The sequence below is a fragment of the Ruditapes philippinarum genome, unplaced genomic scaffold (assembly GCF_026571515.1).
Source record: "Ruditapes philippinarum isolate M1 unplaced genomic scaffold, ASM2657151v2 ctg1093_1_1_1_1, whole genome shotgun sequence".
Classification (NCBI taxonomy): Eukaryota; Metazoa; Mollusca; class Bivalvia; order Venerida; family Veneridae; genus Ruditapes; species Ruditapes philippinarum.
In genome coordinates, this window is record NW_026857225.1 from 58,270 (window position 1) to 80,818 (window position 22,549).

Below are 22,549 nucleotides of genomic sequence, written 5' to 3' on the forward strand. Positions count from 1 at the left end.
ACTTCATGTAAAGATTATTTTTGGGGCATCATTAAAAGTATTCAAAATTTCTAAAATTTTATTGTATCTCTTCCATAATAGTCCCTAGTGTTTTTGCAAAGATTTCTTTTGTACTTTCAGCATTGTTCATTTTTTATGCTACAGTTTTGTTTCAAGATATTAAAGTTATTGCTTGGTCAAACAGTGGTGTACTCACTGTAGGTGAGCGGAAGAAGAGGATAAACCTTCTTTGGCTTGTTATTTCTATTCCTATATTTTCCTATATTTAGGCCTTGAAAAGTCCTAATTTTGATGGCATTCCTATATTTTTGTGATGGGAAATGAGTGAACACCCTGGTATTGTTATGCACCTGGTTGTCTGTCCCACCGGTGGGAGGAAATTGAATCTACTTGGCAGAAATGTTAACCATAATGAGACGATGTGCAGAGCGTAGATTTGTCCTTTCTCAGGTCAAGGTCACACTTATTCATTTTGTAACAATATCAAATATGTATAATTACATAGAAGAACCCTGCAATTGTTCCAAAAATCACCTCGCTGTTAATAAAAAATGGAGGCTGAGCATGTGTAGACAGTATTCCATTTTGGTTGTATGTAAAACATCGCATTTTAAGGACTTAAATTTACCACCAATAATCATGCATGCGTTAGAAGGCCACATGATCAGCACCGGAAATAGCATGAGAAAAACACAAGTTAAAGACAATATATTTTGTTATTAATAAATAACATACTAATAAAAAAAACACTATATTTTTTGTGTCTCCTGCTACACAAAAGCTGAAACATGCTACAAAGTAGCATGACATAATTGTCCAATCACCCCTCAATACAACTGCTGAATTGGCAATCATCAGAATGATGACACATGTCATCTCTCTTGTTTAATATATTTAAAATAAATTTCTATTATTATACAATACACTGTCTACTTCCTGTGATCACTGCAATGATACAAGTTGAATTGTACTATATGATAAAACAAGTTAAATGTTGATGCTGCATATCAAAGACGCCGCCAAATGATGTGAACAGTCACAGGTAATGTACAAAATCTGAATTGAAAATCGTTCTCTATTACAGTTGAATATCCGAAGCACTAATCAATTTTTTCTCCATGTTCTTGTTATGTGTCTGAAATGTTTGTCTGTTGCGACAATGATTGAAACGTCTGGTCGAAGCAAAATAAATTGGATAACAAGAAAAATTGAAATTATTGGTAAACTTAAAATGAATTCAAGACAATATGTGCCGAGAATATGTCCATTTAAATATTGGTGCGAATTGCATAATGTTCATTCGAATGAATTTGAGGACGAACTGTCTCTTATTTTACAAATAGCAAAAATATGTCTGTAATATCAAAAAAGAGTTATGAATAAATTGATATATATAATCAATTCTTAGATACGTATTTTTTTCTTATTTATAAAAGATTAAACTACTTGATTAAACTAAAGATTGCATGGTCGCCTAGAATCTAGGTATAGGACCACTAAATGTAGTAAAAAATCAAGGTGACAGAGAACAATCGTCAGTCACAGAATCCTTCAAAATAACCTTTTACAAATATTTGTGATACATTTTAAAATAAACATACTTTTTTCAATCAGTTAATCTGTTTTATAACTTAAATGTTAATTATTTTCATTAATTACATGTTGAACACGTTTTGCCTGTTTTGCAAAAAATATTTCCACTGTGTCCGTAACGCCAATAAAATCTCCGTTGCGTATTTTAATGATACCTCTTGTTCCCTGCCCGACATTAGACTAGAACGATCGTCTATAGACTGGCTATTTGGCACATTATTTATTAGGTAGATAAAATTAGATAATTATAAAAAGAATATGATATTCAAATATGGCACTATCACTTCAGTTAAACGTTTATTTTAATCTCTTAAAGCTCTGTAACATGTTGTACATCAGAAAACAAGAAAAAGATGCTCAAAATCAAGTCTAAAATTTCCCCCATTGCTATATGAACAAATGCATATCTAATAGATTGCTACTAGATTACTAATTGCACGCGCCGTCTATAAAAAGAAATTTTAAGCAAGTTACCTATACATGTGGAGTGGAATAGACTAAATGTAGTCATTCTGTTTCTACACAGTGCAGTAGATTGTCACAGCTTTCATTTCATTTTATATAAGTTGTAAAAAAACAAGGAAACTTTCGAGATTGGTGAAAATGCTGCAGTTTGATTGAACCTGTTCATGTACTGTAGTGGTAAATGCTAGCTATTGGTTTGATTGAACCTGTTCATGTACTGTAGTGGTAAATGCAAGCTATTGGTTTGATTGAACCTGTTCATGTACTGTAGTGGTAAATGCAAGCTATTGGTTTGATTGAACCTGTTCATGTACTGTAGTGGTAAATGCTAGCTATTGGTTTGATTGAACCTGTTCATGTACTGTAGTGGTAAATGCAAGCTATTGGTTTGATTGAACCTGTTCATGTACTGCAGTGGTAAAATGCAAGCTATTGGTTTGATTGAACCTGTTTCATGTACTGTAAGTGGTAAATGCAAGCTATTGGTTTGATTGAACCTGTTCATGTACTGTAGTGGTAAATGCAAGCTATTGGTTTGATTGAACCTGTTCATGTACTGTAGTGGTAAATGCAAGCTATTGGTTTGATTGAGCCTGTTCATGTACTGTAGTGGTAAATGCAAGCTATTGGGTTTGATTGAGCCTGTTCATGTACTGTAGTGGTAAATGCAAGCTATTGGTTTGATTGAACCTGTTCATGTACTGTAGTGGTAAATGCAAGCTATTGGTTTGATTGAACCTGTTCATGTACTGTAGTGGTAAATGCAAGCTATTGGTTTGATTGATGAACCTGTTCATGTACTGTAGTGGTAAATGCTAGCTATTGGTTTGATTTGAACCTGTTCATGTACTGTAGTGGTAAATGCAAGCTATTGGTTTGATTGAACCTGTTCATGTACTGCAGTGGTAAATGCAAGCTATTGGTTTGATTGAACCTGTTTCATGTACTGTAGTGGTAAATGCAAGCTATTGGTTTGATTGAACCTGTTCATGTACTGTAGTGGTAAATGCAAGCTATTGGTTTTATTGAACCTGTTCATGTACTGTAGTGGTAAATGCAAGCTATTGGTTTGATTGAACCTGTTCATGTACTGCAGTGGTAAATGCAAGCTATTGGTTTGATTGAACCTGTTCATGTACTGTAGTGGTAAATGCTGCAGACTTGGTTTGATTGAACCTGTTCATGTACTGTAGTGGTAAATGCTAGCTACCGTCTGTGCCCCTAGGCTTAAACAGAACACATGAAAATGGTGAACATTTTGAATTCATTAAAAATATAATGTTTAATAGATTGTCAAATATATATGGGTTTTTTTTTGCTTACTTTTAAATTCCTTAACAGTTCTGTACAACATATTATTTTGGTATTTCTCTTCTTGATGTCCACCAAATACAGGAAGAACCGCCAGGATTAGAAGGAGAATCACTGTTATATCAGCCACATAGGGATATCAATATTGACATGGACAAAATCGTGGAACATCTTCCCTGTAAGTTGGATATTTATTTCTTTTGTTTACTTAGTAAATATAAAAAAGCGATCTCATCACATGACTTTTTTGTTGTTTAATATAATATAAAAATACACATTATCATATTACGCTTGTAAGAAAATTAATTCTCCATATAATAATATAAATACTTTACAAAGAATATCTAAACAAATTGGTGACCAAAGATCAATGATGAGATTGTAACTTTGTGTGCACCTTGCAAGACATCAGTGTTATGAAAGAAATTACTTACATAACCATTAATGTAAATTTCTGCTATTTCAATTAATGTAAATTTTAGTATGACTTTTAAAAAGAAATCAAGCTATTGCTACAGTCATGTCATCAGTTGAGAATTGCAGACTCGGTTGGATAGAGTCTGTACATGAGGGATAATGAATAAGTGCAACATCCCTCACGCCCCCTAGCACGGGCTTGAGCGGTACTCAGTTCTCAACACTTAATAGTGCTGGCATCAATAATCCCGAAGAACCAGAAAAATATAACAACACCCATTTGGTAAAAAGACTTGTAAAGTAAAGATGTTTTAAAAATCTTCTTTGAAAGTACAAAGCCAAAAGTTAAGATATTTTGGATGTAGCATCACCTTGTGGTACTCCACAAAGCTTATATAAATCATGACCCTGAGTTTAAAATTTAGTAGATTAGTTTCTATGAACATATACTGAACCAAAAAAGAAACTTTCGCAAAGTATGTGCCAGTTGTTCAAGGGTACCACTTAGATGTACACACTTATATACATGTAGTAGCTTGTAAAACTTGTTTGTTTGCAAAATAGGTCAGCTAATCCCCGTATAAAAGCCCGATATGTTTATTCAACGTAAAAATCGAGTTTCAAATGGATTGAAAAACTGTACTAGCATATCTACATTCAAACTTGGAGAAAGTTTCTTTTTTGTTTCAGTATATTTAGTAAAAAAGTTTTTGTCTTCTTTTGTGTTCAATACTTTCAAAAGCTTAGATATTTTGTGTGAAAAAAGCTTAGATATTTTGTGTGAAGTATTGTGATCCTCTAGAATATTCAAAAATGGTGCCAAGCCATGGTGAGTTAGTTTATACTAACAAGGGGGTCATTGGCCCCAAAGCACTCATCTGAAGACAGACTGTTATTTGTGTAAAAGCAGTAAAAGCATGTGTTTCACAAGAATTTGAAAGATGTTGGTCACTAGACCATACCTCAACCAAAATACATTTTTTAATTTGTACTATATACCTGGTCCTTATTTTAAAGCATCAGACAAGAAAGTAGGTCACTAGGTCAATATTTAGGTCATTTGATAAAAAACACCTGAAACTGTGCACATGGTCAAAATGTCATAGCTGTATATAAAAAAAAAGCCAAAGTAGGTCACTTCATCAAAATCTATGTAAGTTAATACCAAAGTTCATGATCCAAATTTCATAGCTGTACATCAAAGGACACGAAAGTAGGTCACTTTGTCAAAATCTAGGTCAGCTGATGACAAAGTTTAATTTTACATTAAAAACTGTGCACACGGTCCAAATTTCATCAAAGGACAAGAAAGTAAATCACTTCATCAAAATCTAGATCAGCTGAAATCAAAGTTAAGTTTTACACTTCAAACTGTGCACATATGGTCCAAATTTCATCAAAGGTCTCTCCCTTTTGGCAGGAAAAAATTTGACCCCAAGGCTTTAAGTTAAACAATCTTGATACAAGTACACCAGACAATGTTTCATGTCAAATATCTCTAGCTCCAATTTTCTCCTTTTCAGAAAACAGTTTTTATGCAACTGCAGCATCTGGGATGTGGTGGCATATAGCGATTTACCTCTGTGTGTGTGTGTGTGTGTGTGTGCGTGCGTGTGTGCGTGTGTGAATTTAAAAAATCTTCTAGTTGAAAACCACTAGTCTGATTTCAACCAAATTTGCCAGGATTGTTCCTTGGGAGAAGGTCTTCCACAGTTGTTCAAAGAATTTGATTCCATTTAAGGAATTGGGTTGCCGTGGCAACCATAAGGAATAACCGTTAGGGCAAAGGTCAATGTCATACTTTAAGGTCAAATGTAAAAAAATGGTCTCAAACAGCTTGTCCGCACCATAACTCAATCACTAGCTGGTGGAATTTCAAATAACTTGGCACAAATGTTTATCATTATGAGATGGCATGTTGCACGCAAGAACTGTGTGGCTAGGTCAAAGGTGAAGGTCATACTACAGTCTGGATTATGCTTGTTTGGGTCATAACTCTGTCATTAGTTGGCAGAATTTCAAATAACTTAGCATAAATGTTCACAATAATGAGATGGCATACTGTGTGCAAGAATTGTGTGGCTAGGTTAAAAGTCATACTTTGAGGTCAAATGCAAAAAATGGTCTTGAACAGATTGTCCAATCGTAACTCTTTCACTAGCCAACCGTAACTCTATCAGTAGCAATTGGTCTGAAAGTTTGTTTTGATGATTTTTAGGTCAAGTTTTCAAAGGGGGATGTGCCCCCTTCTGTTTGGGGGGTTTGAAGGGGGGCGGTAGTCCCCCTCATCGTCAAGAAAATTTTGTACTTGTGAGAGGCTAAAAATGACCCCAGATCGATCATAAGGTACCGTGTAACCAACGCTGAAAAGCATTTGACTCTATCTCAATCCATTGAGAAGTTGCAGCACTTTGAAATCAATTTTGATGGAAAAAATCAACGCAAAAGTGTGATTTTTGGCAATTTTGAGATGTCCCCTCGTTGCCATGGTAACCTTGTTGCCATGGTAACAGGAAATTTAAGCCTGAGCATGTTGTTGCAAAGGCAATGGTCCAGTCAATACTTGTGCCAAGTTTGATTAGTATTGAAGCAGTTTTTAGCTCACCTGTCACAAAGTGACAGGGTGAGCTTTTGTGATCGCTTTTTGTCCGGCGTCCGTCCGTAAACTTTTACTTTAAATGACATCTCCTCATAAACCACTAAGCCAATTTCATCCAAACTTCACAGGAATGTTCCTTTGGTGGTCACCTTAAAAAATTGTTCAAAGAATTTAATTCCATGCAGAACTCTGGTTGCCATGGCAACCGAAAGAAAAAACTTTAAATATCTTCTTTTAAAAAACCATAAGAGCTAGAGCTTAGATATTTGGCATTTAACATCTTCTAGTGAGTGTCTACCAAGTTTGTTCAAATAAAAGCCCTGGGGTCAAAATTGGCCCCGCCCCAGGGGGTCATTGATTTTCCCTATATGCATATAGTAAAAACTTAAAAAATCTTCTTTTAAAGAACCCAAAGAGCTAGAGCTAAGATATTTAGCATGAAACATGTTCTAATGGGTGTCTATCAAGTTTGTTCAAATAAAATCCCTGGGGTCAAAATTGGCCCCGCCCCGGGGGTCATTGATTTTCCCTATATGCATATAGTAAAAACTTAAAAAATCTTCTTTTAAAGAACTCAAAGAGCTATGGCTAAGATATTGAGCATCAAACATGTTCTAATAGGTGTCTACCAAGTTTGTTCAAATAAAAGCCCTGGGGTCAAAATTGGCCCCGCCCCAGAGGGTCATTGATTTTCCCTATATGCATATAGTAAAAACTTAAAAAATCTTCTTTTAAAGAACCTAAAGAGTTAGAGCTAAGATATTTGGCATGAAACATGTTCTAATAAGTGTCTACCAAGTTTGTTCAAATAAAAGCCCTGGGGTCAAAATTGGCCCTGCCCCGGGGGGGTCATTGATTTTCCCTATATGCATATAGTAAAAACTTAAAAAATCTTCTTTTAAAGAACTCAAAGAGCTATGGCTAAGATATTTAGCATCAAACATGTTCTAATAGGTGTCTACCAAGTTTGTTCAAATAAAAGCCCTGGGGTCAAAATTGGCACCGCCCCGGGGGTCATTGATTTTCCTTATATGTGTATAGCAAAAACTTAAAAAATCTTCTTTGAAAAAACCCAAATAGCTAGAGTTAAGATATTAAGCATGAAACATCTTTTAGTGAGTGTCTACAAAGTTTGTTCAAATAAAAGCGCTGGGGTCAAAATTGGCCCCGCCCCGGGGGTCATTGATTTTCCTTATATGTGTATAGCAAAAACTTAAAATCTTCTTTGAAAAAACCCAAATAGCTAGAGTTTAGATATTAAGCATGAAACATCTTCTAGTTAGTGTCTACAAAGTTTGTTCAAATAAAAGCCCTGGGGTCAAAACTGGCCAGGCCCCAGGGGTGTCATTGTTTTTAACTATATGTGTATAGTAAAATCTTCTTTTAAAAAGCCCAATGAGCTAGAGCTTAGATGTTTAGCATGAAACATCTTCTTATGGGTGTCTACCAAGTTTGTGCAAATAAAAGCCCTTGGGTTAAAATTGGCCCTGCAACGTTGGGGGGGGGGGGGGTGGAGGGGGCCTATATACAGGTGAGCGACCTCAGGGCCATCATGGCCCTCTTGTTATAGTTTTATAGCAATTTGAACTTGTAACGGGAGACTTTTCAATGAAAACAGCCATTTTTTCACAAAATGCTCATGAAGTAATGGGTAAATTGCTATCAAACTTTGTCAGGATGCTTGCCTAGTTAATTGCTCAGATGGGACATCTTGGATGAAAAACTAGGTCACAGGAGCTAAATATAGAAATCAAAGCACAGAAGGTGCTGAATTTGTTTGGGTCTCAGAATGTAAGAAAGGTGCAGGTTGTGAGATTATATGTTTAGTGCCACCAATGCTTTCCAGCGTTTTAATTGTAGTAAATTGGCTATAAGACTAATTGCAACACTGATATTCAATCCAATGTTTATTTGACTTTAACAATTTAAAAAAAATGAGTTACCTTTACTGGGATTTGAACTCCAGACCTCTCGCTTCCTAAGCGAGCCCGAAAACCCTTCAGCCACGGTTAAATTTATATGTAAACGGCCTGAAGAAAACCATATTATTCTAAATTAGGGCTTGTAACGACTTTTAACTGTTGTTTAACACAGATGTAAATAATCCTGAAGCTTACTATAAGCATGTATATTTATAAAGAATCAAAGGGCTTCAAGTTCTTTGGTATTTTCTGATCTTTGCAATCTAAATCGTACTGTATATCTGTATGCATTTTCCTGTATAAGTTTATTTTTATGTATTATAATTCATTTTGTAAGGCACATACGGAATTCTGCATAACTAGAGTTGCATCAAAAAATCATTTATGTACTTTTTTTACGACAGCCACACTTTATCCTTGTAAATCATGGCTACTTCCTTAACAAAAACAATTAAAAAAAGAATTTAACAAAAAAAAAATTTCCTCGACTGGGATTCGAACTCGAGACCTCTCACTCACTAAGCGAGCGCGTTACCTCTGTACCACGGAGAAGTTATACACAGAATGTCTGAATAATATCAAGTGATTCTAATTTAGAACTTCCATTGCATTTCAGGTTTGTAATCCTTATTAATTTCGAGGTATTTTGTTCAGGGTAAACCTGTTGTTTAAAATTGAAGTAAATATTTTAGCGAAAATCCTCTCGCCCAAACAGTCCGACATGTAGAATCTATATATTCCACTACTCGGTTTGTGTAGTATTCGGTAATCTACATGGCTAAAAATAGTATTTTCATTGATAAAATCATATTCATCCGCGTAATTTGTGATTGTGCATTTATTGACAATTCTATAAGCCAACGCTATTGTTTAACTTTAAATGCGTTGTAATTTGTTGGATACTTGTAACAAAATAAAATATTTCTTTCTTTTAAATCGCTAGTTTTAAGCTGTTTTGAGAACTACTTGTTGTTAGGTTTGTCATAAACTTCTGTGTCAGAGATTGAATGTCCGCTTTGTATTTAGTTATTTTCGATCAGAAAATACCAGAAAACAATATTAGAAATCTTCGACCATTCGGGAATTACTTTGCTTGAAAATTGATGCGCCTGTCTTTGACCATCTTTACGCAGTGATCTCCCCTGAATTTTTCGGCTTTAGTGTACATACAAAAGGGAAGTAACCGCTTCAAAAAAGTGGACTACTTTCGGCATTTGCAATTAAGAACATTAGACTCTGAAATTTCGCTACCATTATTTGTTTGGTCTGACGACCCAAACAAATAAAAACCATGTTAACACTCTAGTGGCTACTGTTTTGATCCAAATATCCTGGAAATTGGTTTGAAAGTTTGTTTTGATGATTTCTAGGTCAAGTTTGAATATGGATCACATGGCAGACACCTCCCAAATATGGAAAAACCTTGTTAAAACTCTAGTGGTCACATTTTTGACTCAATTGTCATCAAACTTGGTCAGGATGCTTGTCTTGGTATTTGCTCAGATAAGTTTGAACATGGGTCATTTCGGATTAAATATTAGGTCACAGGAGCTAAAAAAATAATTATCTTTTTAACACTCTAGTGGCTACTGTTTTGATTCAAATATCCTTGAAATTGGTCTGAAAAGTTGTTTTGATGATTTCTAGGTCAAGTTCGAATATAGGTCACCTGGGGTAAAAAACTAGGTCACACTCCCCAAATATGGAAAAACCTTGTTAACACTCTAGTGGTCACATTTTTAGCTTGATTATACAAAGTATATGGAGAGCTGTCCTACTCGCCCAGGCGTTGGCGTCCAGATTTCAGATTAAAGTTTTGGTGCAGTAAAATATTTTTCACTAAAACTTTTTCATTTCTTAAGATATCAACTTCAAACTTCAAATATATGTTCCTTATCATCAACCACATCTTATGTGACAAGGTTCATAACTCTATCACCAATATTTTCAGATTTATCTCCCCTTGAACTTAGAATTCCTTAAAAAATACTGTTACTTCTTTATTTCTTAACTCTTAACCTCATATAGACGTGTTTTGACCGCTTTTCGACCCCCCTCCCCTTTTGAGGCCTCAAACAGTGAAAAACTACTTTATTTAGGCTCCAAACACTGTTTTTCGTTTGAGAAATGTTGTTAAAAAAAGTGATCACTTTCTCAGCACAGCCCCCATCAAAAAGATACATCAAGGGGTTACCAGCAGGGGGATGTGTCCCCTTTTGTTTGCCTATAGCTAGCGAAAACACGACAAATTGCCAAACGGTGCAGCATGCCAAATGGTGTGATGGCATGCGGCGCATTGGCGCGATGCCGCTTGGCTTATTAGCCAATCCTTCAATTTGAACCAAGCAACAATGTGACATTGCAACAACACGCCGCACGACAACGCGTTGTTTGGCATGCCACACTAGAGACAGGAAGACAAGACGACAGCGCGCCGTTTGGCCCATTGTCCTGTTGTCGCTAGCGCCAACGCGTCACACAAAAGCGTACCAAATCAGCTAACATAGAAAAGCCTTTCACTCTATCTCAATCCATTGAGAATTTGCAGCACTTTGAAATCAGTTTTGATGGACAAAAACAATGCAAAATTGTGATTTTTGGAAATTTTGAGAGGTCCCCCCCATTGCCATGGTAACAGGAAATTTAAGATTGAGCATGCTGTTACAGAGGCTATGGTCCAGTCAACATTTGTGCCAAGTTTCATCAGTATTGAAGCATTTTTCATAGTTTCATAGCAGTTTGAACTTGTAACAGGAAGCTTTTCAATGAAAACGGCCATTTTTCACAATATGCTCATGAGGTAAAGGGTTAAGGGATCAACTTCATACTCTGAATATATGTTCCTTATCATCAACCACATCTTATGTGACAAGGTTCATAACTCTAGAACCAATATGTTCTGATATACATTGTAATTATCTCTCTTTGAACTTAGAATTTTCCTTAAAAAAATACTATTTTATACTGTTACTTCTTTATTTCTTAAAGGATCAACTTCATACTTTCACAATATGCTCATGAGGTAAAGGGTTAAGGGATCAACTTCATACTTCGAATATATGTTCCTTATCATTAACCACATGTTATGTGTGAAGGTTCATAACTCTATAGCACCAATACAGAATTACTTATAGAAGTTAGGGAATTTTACATGGAAAAATGTTTATTTTCCCAATTATGCCTTCTTTATTTAATTTATAAAAATATTTATTTAGCGACAGTTAAGATTATGCTTGACAAGGTAACTATTTCTAGTTTTCCCCATTTGAGCTTGGGGAAAATTCATCAAATTATTTTAACTTACTAAAAAACGACATAATATATTCGGCTTATTCTTTCATATTTCCCTTATGTTCAATTTTTTTCACTTTGGCCGACGCGATAATTAAAACTGCGGAATTTGTAGTTAATTGTAGTATGTTAAATTCAATTCTATGAAAATTGATGTCATAGGAGTATATAAATAATTTTTTAATTTAGGCTTCTTTTTACCTTGAAGGGAGTTTTTGATGATCATCAATATGTATATCAAAACTGGTACATCCTTTACTTGTTAATTAATTTCCTTTTTTAATAGTTCTTTGTCAGGGTGTATGATAAATTATTCCGATATGTAAATCTGTTCGCTATAAAAACTCCTGATACAAGGAACTAATTCGCTATATGCTTACAAGGAACTCCGGATATAAGGAACAGATTTTGAATGTCCCAATGAGTTCGTTATAAGCGGAGTTTACTGTATTGCAAGAATTATCTCCTCATAAAGTTAGATATTTTTACTTGAAAAATGTTATTTTCTACTATAACTTCTTTAGTTTTAAAGGTTATCTACCTCAAACTTCAAATATTTATTCCTTATCATCAATTACATATTATGTGACAAGGTTCATGACTATTTCTAGAATTATTCCCGCTTGAGCTTGGAGTTTATGTTATCAAATGTTATTTTTTTACTATAACTAAATCATGACATAATTATACATAATTGATTTTTCTTTCATAGTTTTGTCTTCCTTACTGTGTCGAGTATTTTATTAGTCGAGCTTTGCTGTCTCCTGTGACAGCTCTTGTTTACTCAATTGTCATCAAACTTGGTCAGGATGCTTGTCTAGTTAATTGCTAGGATGATGTTTAACATGGGTCATCTCTGATGAAAAACTTAGAGGTCACAGGAGCTAAACATATAAAAATCTTTTTAACTCTCTAGTTGCTTCTGTTGTTATCCAAAAATCCTGAAAATTGGTCTGCAAATTTGTTTTGATGATTTTTAGGTCAGGTTCAAATATGGGTCAGCTGGGATCAATAACTAGGTCACACTGCCCAAATTTGGAAAAACCTTGTTAACTCTCTATTGGTCACATTTTTTAATCAATTGTCATCAAACTTTGTCAGGATGCTTGTTAAAGTAATTGCTCGGATGAGTTTGATACTCAGGTGAGCATTCTAGGGCCATCATGACCTTGAAGGTCATATTATTTCATTTCCACTGATTATCGCTATAATTGGCTGTAATTTGGTAATTTATCAATGGATTATTTTCATACTTGGACAAAACAACTTTTTGGACAAGGCATTCTAAAAGGTTTAACTGACCTTGAACTTGTGCTTTAAATGACCTAGACCATCAAGTTCAAAGTATTGAATTTTGTTTAAATTGTCATTATTTTGTTATATATGTATGGATTTAATTCATAACAAAACAACACTTTTGACCAAACAGACATGTGGAATAATTTAAATATGACCTTGACCGTCAAATGATTGAATTTTTGCTATATTTTCTAAACTTTGTTATTTTTTATGGAAAGGATTCATACTTGGACAAAACAACATGTGTGACTAGACAGGCGTATTGAAATTAAAAAAAGGAAACACTTTTTTTTTCTTTAATTTTCTTTTAAAAGATTTGTTCATACCAATTATTTGTTTGCTTTTAGAAAAAATAAAAAAGTCGTAAGTTGCCCCCGTCCGGTTTCACAAATGCAATCTTGTTTTTTAACAGATGTGATTAATACTTGGACAAAAGAACACATATGAGAAAACTGACATGTTGAATATTCTGAAGTGACTTTGACCTTTAATTGAATTTTACTGTTAAGGTCAGATTATTGAATTACCTTGAATTATCATAACTTTGTTATTTATATAGATCTATGGGTTTTATTCATTCGTGGACAAAAGAACACTCATGGCAAAAGTGAATTGATAATTATTTCAGATGAGACCTTGGCCTTTGAATGACCTTGATTGTATAGGTCAGATATAAAATTCAAATTTTATATTTTACAAGAAAATTATGTTTTCTAGAATAACTTTTTACTTCAATATTCTTCCTCTGTGTTTGACTTTACAAAAAAAGGAAAAGTGGATTGTGACCCCCTGTAATATTGAGATGACCAAGTTATGAACAGCAAGTTTAAATGGCTTACGGCCATATAGTTACTTGATAATCTTTATGGCAAAGTGTTCACTATTTCTTAACATGGGTGACACAAAATAGTTCTCTTTAAATGTTTACTGTTTGTGCTTTGAAATAAACTTCTTTAAGTTAGATTATATTTTTCGTATGTACATTATCATTTTCGTTATTGAAACCTATATAAATAAATTTTATTTCAAGTTGTATAAACTTGAAACCCAGTGTGATTTCTAAAAATAGATCAGTGACATGTTATGACGTCACAGGAACAAGCATGGGAACAAAATGAAATTTTTAAACTATTTGTATTCTGCACTGTTTTGATCTTTTATGCATCTCTTAAGACTTTTTTCTGCTTATTTAACTCATTTTATATATAAGTACCATTTTGCATTTACATGCATTTGTCTTCACCTTGAGTCATGGCTAGGATCTATGTCAACAGTATTGCAAGAAAACAATTTTGTCAAGTCTCATAGTTTTAAGTATTTTAAATTACCTTACTAATTTATTACACATCATTATATCACTTTTAAGTGCCTCCTATCTATAGCGATTAAGTGTAAGATTTGATTAATTTATCCGTTAAAAGTCCCCAATAAGATATGTAAAAGTTTGTTATCAGACTAAAACAAGAGCCGGTTGAACCGGGTGATGATCCCCGACTAGGTTTTGGACACAGAAAAGTATATCTTTTGTAGTTTCAGAGTTATGTCCCAGACAGAGTTCAAAGTGTGATAATTCCAAATTTAGGCAAGGCAGAGTAACTGTTCTTTGCACTGCCCTTCTACTCAATGAGATCTATCTACTGACTTGTGCGTGACACGTCGTCTCAATATGTTGATCATTTCTGTGAAATAGTTGTAAAATCCAACTTCAAATAACGAAGTTATGGGCCGGTCACGATTTTGCTGCCAGGTCATACTGTAACCTTGACCTTCAAAGTAGCGACCCAAATGTTGCTTGCGACACGTCGTCTTAATATGGTGATCATTTCTGTGAAATAATTGTAAAATATGACTTCAAATACCGAAGTTATGAGCCAGACACGTTTTTGCTTCAAGGTCATGCTGTGACTTTGACCTTCAAGGTAGCGACCCGTATGTTGAGCGTGACACGTCATCTCAATATGGTGATCATTTCTGTGAAATAGTTGTAAAATCTGACATCAAATAACAAAGTTATGGCCGGACACGATTTTGCTGCAAGGTCATGCTGTGACCTTGTCCTTCAAGGTAGCGACCCAAATGTTGCACGTGACACATCGTTTCAATATGTTGATCATTTCTGTGAAATAATTGTAAAATACAACTTCAAATAACAAAGTTATGGGCCCTAAACGATAATGCTTAAAGGTCATGCTGTGACTTTGACCTTCAAGGTAGCGACCCAAATGTTGAGCGTGACACGTCATCTCAATATTGTGATCATTTCTGTGAAATAGTTGTACAAGAATTCGGGACTCTGTGAAATAGTTGTTAAATCCGACTTCAAATAACAAAGTTATGGGCCGGACACGATTTTGCTGCAACATAATATTTAACTTAGAAATAGCTTATATTATACTGATCTGCTGAACAAAATGGCCAATAGAGCCAGAAATAGAGAGAAAAAAACTTCATTTATTTTATCTTTGTTGCATGATATTTCAGCAATTCTGAGATGGACAGGAAATATGGAAAGTGGTGTACATCGTCAGGACTTGCTTATATTACTGTGTGAGGCTATACAGGACACAGATGCAAGTAACTGGGGTGCACAATGCAACAGAGCAATCCGACTGGTATTTCCTAACATTGACATGAAGAGGAAAGGCAAATATAAGGCATATCCTTTTTGATGAAAAAAAATCTTCAGTGTATGAGTTCTTAATCAGTAGTATCCAGTACCCTCTTTGTTGATCCAATGTTGATGTTATTTTCTTTATTATGACTGTGATAAAATTATAGTTTCAAAAATACTAGAGCCAACAACGGGTAGGGGGCAACGCTCGGCTTTTTTATGCCCCCGCCATATAATGGCTGGGGCATATAGTGTTACCCTGTTCCGTCATTCTGTCATTCCGTCATCATTAGTTTCCATTCATTATCTTAGTAACAGTTGCACACATTCAACTCAAATTTGGCATAGGATATGTCATGAGAAAATACAGGTAAAGTTCGAATTTGGTCATGGTTCGATGATTTTTGGCAGAGTTATGCCCCTTTTACTTTAAAAATAATATGAAATTTTCAGTTTCCGTTCATTATCTCCCCAACAGTATAACATATTCAACTCAAATTTGATATATGGATATGTCAAAGATATGCACAGGTCAAGTCTGAATTTGGTCATGGTTTGATGATTTTTGGCAGAGTTATGCCCCTTTTACTTTGAAAATAATATGAAATTTTCAGTTTCTGTTCATTATCTCCCCAACAGTGTTACATTTTCAATTCAAATTTGACATATGGATATGTCAAAGGAATGCGCAGGTCAAGTTCGAATTTGGTCATGGTTCCATGATTTTTGACACAGTTATGTCCCTTTCACTTAGAAAATATTATCTCATCTAGGGTATTACACATTCAACTCAAATTTGACATATGGATATGTCAAATAAATGCGCAGGTCAATTAAAATTTTGTCATGGTTTGGTGATTTTTGGTAGAGTTATGCCCCTTTAACTTTGAAAAAAAAAAGGAAATTTTCAGTTCCCATTCATTATCTCCCCAACAGTGTTACATATTCAACTCAAATTAAAGATATGGATATGTCATAAGAATGCATTGGTCAATTTCCAATTTGGTCATGGTTTGATGATAGCTGACAGAGTTATCCCTCTTGAACTTTGAAAAAAAATCAGAAATTTTAAGTTTCCGTTCATTATCTCCCAAATGGTTGTACACATTCAACTCAAATTAGATACATCTTAGGAATAAGCAGTTCAAGTTTGAATTTGGTCGTGGTTCAATGATTTTGGACAAAGTTATCTTTCTTGAAAAATTTTGAATTTTCAGTTTCAGCACTCATACTTTTGTGGAAATGTATAGTAGCCATTATTTTGGCTACAAAATTAATATGCAATATGCAATTAACAAAAGGTTAACACTGAATAGTTTCAGTGCCTTGAACTTTGTTTAAAAATGGTTTGTGTTAACATTGAATAGTTTTAAGGGCTTTGAACTTAAAATGAAAAAAATAATTTGTGCAAACAAATTTGAAACTAAATATTATAACATCTGAAATTTTGGCTGCATGCGGGGGCATCCGTGGCGTGACGACACATTTCTAGTTTCTTTACGATTTGTTTAAATTTATAAAAAGGAAACGTTAAGATTTGTTCAAACATTTCTTTGTTTGCTTTTAGAAAAAGTAAAAAGTCAAGCGTTGCCCCCGACCGGCGGTGGCTCTTGTTTATGGTTTTATATCATAAATTTGATGCTCTTGGACCTCTACATTTTCTTTCCAAATAATAGCCCTTAGGTCAAAATTGGCCCTGCCCCGGGGAACAAAGATTTTCCTGTTATGTGTATGTAAAAAACTTTTTAAAAAATTCTCTAAATCTACAGAAGCTAAAGCTTAGTTTCCATAGCATAGCAGTCGTTGACTTTATAGAACTGTAAAATTTCATAGCAACCAGTGACTTCCATAGCAAACATTATCTTATCTACCATTGAATTTCCCTAGTAATGTTTTTACATCTGTACTATTTCAGATACAGTTATGGACTTTGTGATATCAGTTTAAGATTTAGATTTTCTATCTGCTTTTGTTTAAAGTTTACAATATCACTTGTTCCTTGTTATGGAAATTATTATTATTCAGGTGAGCCCTCATGGCCCATTTGTTACTTGCATGATTGCTCTATATTTAAATATTACTCTGATTTTATGTATGATTTGTCGTCATACTTTTTTTCAGCCCACCTGTCTCAAAGTGACATGGCGCTTTTCTTCCAACTTTTTCTTTAAACTACATCTCCTTATAAACCGCTAAGCCAATTTCATCCAAACTTCACAGGAATGTTCCTTTGGTGATCACCTTTAGAAATTGTTCAAAGAATTTAATTTCATGCAGAACTCTGGTTGCCATGACATTGATTTTCCTTAAACATATAGTATAAACTTAAAAATCTTATTTTAAAAAAACCTAAAAAGCTAGAGCTTAGATATAAAGCAAGAAACATCTTGAAATACCAAGTTTGTTCAAATAAAAGCCCTTGGGTCCAAAATGGACCTGCCCTGGGGGGGGGGGGGGGAGGGGCATTGATTTTCCTTATATGTATATAGTAAAAACAACAACAAAATCTTCTTTTAAAAAAACCCAAAGAGCTAATGCCTAGATATTCATCTTAAAACATCTTCTAGTGAGGGTCTACCAATTTTGTTCAAATAAAAACCCTTGAGTCAAATTGATTATTGATTTTCCTTATAAGTATAAAGAAATTTTTTTAAGAATCTTCTTTTTAAAAACCCAAAGAGCTAGAGCTTAGATATTTAGCATGAAACATCTTCTAGTGAGTGTCTACAAAGTTTGTTCAAATAAAAGCTCTGGGGTCAAAATTGGCCCCGTCCAAGGGGATCATTGATTTTCCTTATATGTACACATCTTTTGGACCTGTTGTTTTCCCTTAGCAATAGCAAGCAGTAATGATTGTACACATGCACTATTATAGATACAAACATGAACTTTGTGATATCAGTTTTAGTTTTATATTTTATATCTGCTTTTGTTTATAGTTTACAATATTACTTGTTCCTTGTCATGGATTTTTTATATTCAGGTGAGCGATTTCAGGGCCATCATGGCCTGTTTATGCTTATGGCTTTAATTCAATAAAAGCTATGTATGGTTGTACTTCGACCGAAAGAAAAATGTAGCAATTGTTATGATGCTTACTTACAGTCATATATATGATCTTCAATCATAATTTTATCATTAAGGTAAATGATTTGTGTAATTAAACTGAAAATAAACGCTTTCAACAGATCACGACAAATTGTATGTGTTTTATATGATAAAATCTTATACTGTTTGTTAATTTGGATGTTATTTGGTTGACAACGTCTACAATCTCAGTTGTTGTCAAATTCAATCTGTAGTTATTGCATAGTTTCATACATTCCTGAGGGGGCATCCATCGCAAAACCAAGCTTGGACCCTGCTTTGCAGTTAGTTTTGTTTTCATTTACGAACTTTAAATTAATCGTGTGTACAATAATAATACATACATGTATATTTTTTTCTCAAAAATTAAATTACATTGTTTCCTCGAAAATAAAATTGAACAAATTTCCTTTTGTTTTGAATGCTGTGTTTCTGATAATATTTAAACAAAAAAATTATTCATAATGCAAAAATGAAAAAATACTGAGAAAACTGAAATAATATAATTGTATTAGATATATCAAATGTCATCAATGTATTATTTAATAATCGCAAACTGTGTACCATAAAGTATAGATATATAATAAATATTTATGTTAAAATTTGAAAGAAATTGTTGACAAGATAATCATGTTTTATTGTTTCAAGATTTCTAAAACATAGTTTCCTTAACTGTATTCACTACCATGTACTTAGGCGTTGAATTCCAGAGAGACGTTCTTAAGGTATGTTCGTTTTATAATAACTTTGTTCCTGGGTAGGAGAGGAAAATTACAAGAAAGCCATTCACCTTGTTTATTTTTCTAGCCTGTATACTTAAAGCTTTTGTCATAAAAGTTTGTGTGGAGTCCACCGTACATCAGTTCAGAACTTAGAACATCCAATGGCTTATAAGCTTAATTCCATCAATAATTTTAGTTAACAAAAAGAGGGAAACCACCTAAACCAGATGCTTTATGTACTAATTTTACTGGCTTAAAACAGCAAAAATGCATCAAAGATCAATGAAATTTCCCTGGGATGTTTCTAGCATAAATGTCTGCTAAATTTTTCAGATGGTTCTGCTCCATTGATCAGCTGGGTCAGGGGGGTTAAAATACATTTTAACAAGAGCCATTGCCAAGCTCGACTTTATTTCCAAAGTCAAACACTTTGGAGGAAGGATATTGTAGTAAAGAATACTCTATTCACTAAAACATAACTGTCTTGAACAAAATGTATTTCAAATATCATATTTGACCTTGACTGTCAAGGTCACATCTAAATTATTCATCACGTAAGTTTAATCATACATGTTCTCTTGTCTATGAATGATTCAAATTTATGAATAAATAACAAACAGTTATGAAAGTTTTAGCAAGTTTCAATTTGACTTTGAAAATAAAGGTCAAGGTCATATCAGAATAATTCAACAGATCAATTTTATCAAATATGTTCTTTTGTCCAAGTATAATTCAAATCTGTAAGTAAATAAAAATTGACAATTCAAGCAAATTTCAAAAATTTGACCTTGACAGTCCAGGTCAAGTAGACTGGTCAAAGACATATCGTAATAATTCAACATCTCCGTTTAGTCATTATTGTTCTTTGTTCTTGTTGGTTTTGTTATTAGTGTACCATTTTGGAGTATAAATCAATCCATAAATAATAAAAAGTTATAACATTCTAAGTTAATTCAATAATTGACCTTGATGATCATGTTCTTAAATGGGTCAAGGTCATATCTAAATAACTAAACATGTCAGTTTTGTTATAAGTCTTCTTTTGCCCAAACTGTATAAATCAAATCCATAAATAAATTAAGATATGGACAATAGTAACAAATTCATCATTTTGTCCTTTAGTATCAAAGTTCTTGGTCAAGTTCAAGACAATAGTAACAAATTCATCATTTTGTCCTTTAGTATCAAATTTCTAGGTCAAGTTCAAGTTAATATTGTTTGATGTCTTGTCCCAAGGATTATTGTGCCAAATAATGTGACAATTCATTTATTACTTACAAAAGTAATAGCAAACAACTGTGAAATTACTATAATTTGACCTTCAAGGTCAAGGTTATTTATGAGTCAAGGTTAAATTGAGTTTGATTTTCTTTAAGACATTGACCTTAAGGTAGTTGTTCTCATGTATGAAGATTATCCATTCTTTAATAATAGTCATAGTCAGTTATAGCAAAACAATGATTTGACCTTCAGGGTTAATGTTATAGCCAATAATAGCAAAAATCAAGCAAGATTCATTTGACTTTGAAGATCAAGGTCATTAAGAGTCATGGACAAGTTTAGTCTAATCACCTTAAAGGTCTTGTCCACAGGGTTGTTGTGTCACATATAAAGGCAATATGTTTAGAAATAAAATCAAAGCACTGAAGGTACTGATTGGGAGGCTATGTTCAGAACTGTAGACAGAATGTTTTTTGACAGTTAAAGTTTCTTTATATGTATACATTGTATAGTAAAAACCTTAAATGTATATTGTAAAAAATTTAAACAATCTTCTCTGGAATGACAAAGGCCAGAGCTAAGATATTTGGCATGATACATTGGCTAGTGGACCTCTATCAATATTGTAAGTCCCCTACCAGTTTAACCGGAGGGGACTTCAGGTTTAACCTATGTCCGTTTGTCGGTCCGTCCGTACAAACCAGAGCTACATTATGGGGTTTGGTCTATTGTTCTCATAACAATAGATGTCTTTGATGTCATTCATTTCGTTTCTCTTGTGGGGTTATTTTCTGCATTGTGGGGTTAAAAAGAACAAAAGAAATAACAAAAGAAAACCCCATAATGTAGCTCCGGTAAGAATGTCCGTTCATCAGTCCATCTGTCCACATAACGCAAAATCCGTCTGTTAGCAATTTGGTTTCCGGAGCATAACTTAAGTTCCATTTGGCCCACAAGATTCAAACTTCATAGAATGATTGTCCATATTGGGTAGAAGACCCCTATTGATTTTGGGGTCACAAGGTCAAAGGTCAAGGTCACTATCACCTTAAAATTGAAAACAGTTTCCGGAGCATAACTTAAGTTCCGTTTGGCCCACAGTGTTCAAACTTCATGTGATGATTGTCCATATTGGGTAGAAGACCCCTGTTGATTTTGGGATCACAAGGTCAAAGTCAAGGTCATTATTACTTTAAAACTGAAAACAGTTTCCGGAGCATAACTTAAGGTCTATTTGGCCCACAATATTCAAACTTCATAGGATGATTGTCCATATTGGGTAGAAGACCCCTAATGATTTTGGGGTCACAAGGTCAAAGGTCAAGGTCACTATAACTTTAAAACTAAAAACAGTTTCCAGAACATAACTTAATTTCTATTTGGCCCATAGTGTTCAAACTTCATAGGATGATTGTCCATATTGGGTAGAACAACCCTATTGATTTTGGGGTCACAAGGTCAAAGTTCAAGGTGGCTTTTACCTCAAAACTGAAAACAGTTTCCAGAGCATAACTTAAGTTCCATTTGGCCCACAATATTTAAACTTTATAGGAGGATTGCTATTTGAAGGAGGTAATACCTTATTTAATTTATGTAATATCTTACAAATGCTTCATCCTTACTAAAAAAAATAAAGAAACATTTTTGGGCATATAATGCTCCGCCTAGCGGTGCTCTTGTTTTTCCTATATTGAAAAATTTGGTTACTTATGGCAACGAACAGACTTAAAATATGACCTTCAGGGTTAATGTTATAGCCAATCATAGCAAAAATCAAGCAAGATTCATTTGACTCAAAAAGTACCTAAAAATTTTTTATGTAACTTGAAATATGGATAGCTTGCAGTATGGAAATAAAAGGTTCATAACTCCACCAAAAATATAAGATTTACCCCCCCCCCTTTGAACGAAAACATATTCTTTTATTTGTATAACTTATTTATTTCTTAATGTATCTTGACAAGGTTCATAATTCTAGCACCTATATTATCAGAACTTAGAATTTTCATGA

The 22,549-nt window shown here is 33.9% G+C and overlaps 1 protein-coding gene across 2 annotated transcripts in view; it reads left to right on the forward strand.

Annotated features, from left to right (window-relative positions):
• The window catches only part of LOC132749112 (uncharacterized), a 61,167-nt gene that overhangs the window by 33,872 nt on the left and 4,746 nt on the right, over nt 1–22,549 (forward strand). For both annotated transcript variants that reach the window (XM_060738797.1, XM_060738798.1), the window contains exons 5-7: nt 3,408–3,547; nt 15,379–15,552; nt 19,277–19,320. In XM_060738797.1, the coding sequence (XP_060594780.1) occupies nt 3,408–3,547; nt 15,379–15,552; nt 19,277–19,320 (358 nt within the window). The remainder of the gene's footprint in view (nt 1–3,407; nt 3,548–15,378; nt 15,553–19,276; nt 19,321–22,549) is intronic.